The sequence below is a fragment of the Aplysia californica genome, unplaced genomic scaffold, assembly GCF_000002075.1.
Source record: "Aplysia californica isolate F4 #8 unplaced genomic scaffold, AplCal3.0 scaffold00006, whole genome shotgun sequence".
Lineage (NCBI taxonomy): Eukaryota > Metazoa > Mollusca > Gastropoda > Aplysiida > Aplysiidae > Aplysia > Aplysia californica.
In genome coordinates, this window is record NW_004797276.1 from 687131 (window position 1) to 688582 (window position 1452).

At 42.3% G+C, this 1452-nt stretch overlaps 1 protein-coding gene across 1 annotated transcript in view; it reads left to right on the forward strand.

The window, feature by feature from the left end:
• The window catches only part of LOC101854766, a 7448-nt gene extending 6002 nt beyond the window's left edge, over window positions 1-1446 (forward strand). The window contains exon 3 of the mRNA XM_013081321.1: window positions 761-1446. Coding sequence (XP_012936775.1) covers window positions 761-1187 — 427 coding nt within the window. The 3' untranslated portion in view covers window positions 1188-1446. The remainder of the gene's footprint in view (window positions 1-760) is intronic.
• Window positions 1447-1452: the final 6 nt, after the last annotated feature.

Below are 1452 nucleotides of genomic sequence, written 5' to 3' on the forward strand. Positions count from 1 at the left end.
TCTCTCTCTCTCTCTCTCTCTCTCTCTCTCTCTCTCTCTCTCTCTCCACGCCATTGCTTTTCTTGTATCAGCAAAGATTGATCAATATTTAACAACTTGTTCGGGAGTATCATAACAGTGTGAAATCATGTGCATATTATGGAATCTATATAATAAGAATTATATTTTTCTGTGTATTTTTATTTCACCCTGAGACCACTAAGATCCAACAAATTCTGAAATCAAAATTTAGAAAAATTATAGAACAGATTGGGTTAACAAGTTTTTAAACATCAACAGTCTATGACAAACATATATAATACTAATTACATGTTATGGTATTGACCCGTGAAAATTTGCATTTCCTAGAGAAGATCAATATTTAATTTGTTTATACTTTTACTTTTTGATTGGAGGGAAGTGGGGGGGGGCAATGGGCAGAGGACGTCACAACAAGTCAATAGGACATGAATGAGCTACACTTCGGAGAGAAAGAATAATCAAATTAAATAGCGCATGTCTCAGGTTCGAAAAAAAAGAGAAAAGAAAGTTGAAATGTGTGAGATGGGATAGGAGATGAGGGTGTGTATAGAATCCAAGCAGAGTTCAGTAGGTAAAAAGGCGTAGAGCCAAGCTCAAAATTCAACCTAAACGTTGTTATAACTCAAAATCAGTTTAATAGAACACAAACTATCCCCTACTTAATACTTACACACTAAGTATTGGCACAAACAAATCATGTTTGACTCAACTATTTACACAACTCTCGTGATCCCTACAGGTACTACCTAGCAGCGTCCTTGAACCTGACAGAGGCCCAGGTCAAGGTGTGGTTCCAGAACCGAAGGATCAAGTGGCGGAAACAGCACCTGGAGCAGCAACAGGCGAGGCTGGCATCTGGGGAGCTCTACCAGGACATCGATGACGATACAGACGATTCGGACAACGAGGATGATGGCGGGAGAAAAAAGCCCACTTGTGATAACATGGACACCAGGGGGGAATTCCCCAGCGCAGACTCAGGACTTTCCCCCCATTGTGCTGCTAATGATCGGTTCGATGCAGGAAATTTTCTCAGGAGACGTGAAGTTAGAACGAGTGATAGGTTGAGCCGAGATGACCTTTTGGACCGAAGTGACTCAAGACTAAACGATTCCCCGTCTTCTTCCTGTGAAATGGCCATGCTTTCAAACAACGGTTGTGAGTGACTGTAAGAACAAGAACTACCTTGGACACAGTGTTGCATACCCCCATGTGTGAGACAAGCCAAGCGGACGTGTCGGTTCTTCCATCACTCCATTCTCAGCGCACGTAAGCTGCGGCTTGAGTAGAGAGGAGTCCGTCAGTACATTGCAGTACATAACAAGGAGATGCCACAAGCGTGTGACTATTCGATACTCCAACGATGTCGCTCTGTTTTCTGTATAAAATTAGTGTTTTATGCACTTTCAAGATATTGCTCCTGCTCCCCCC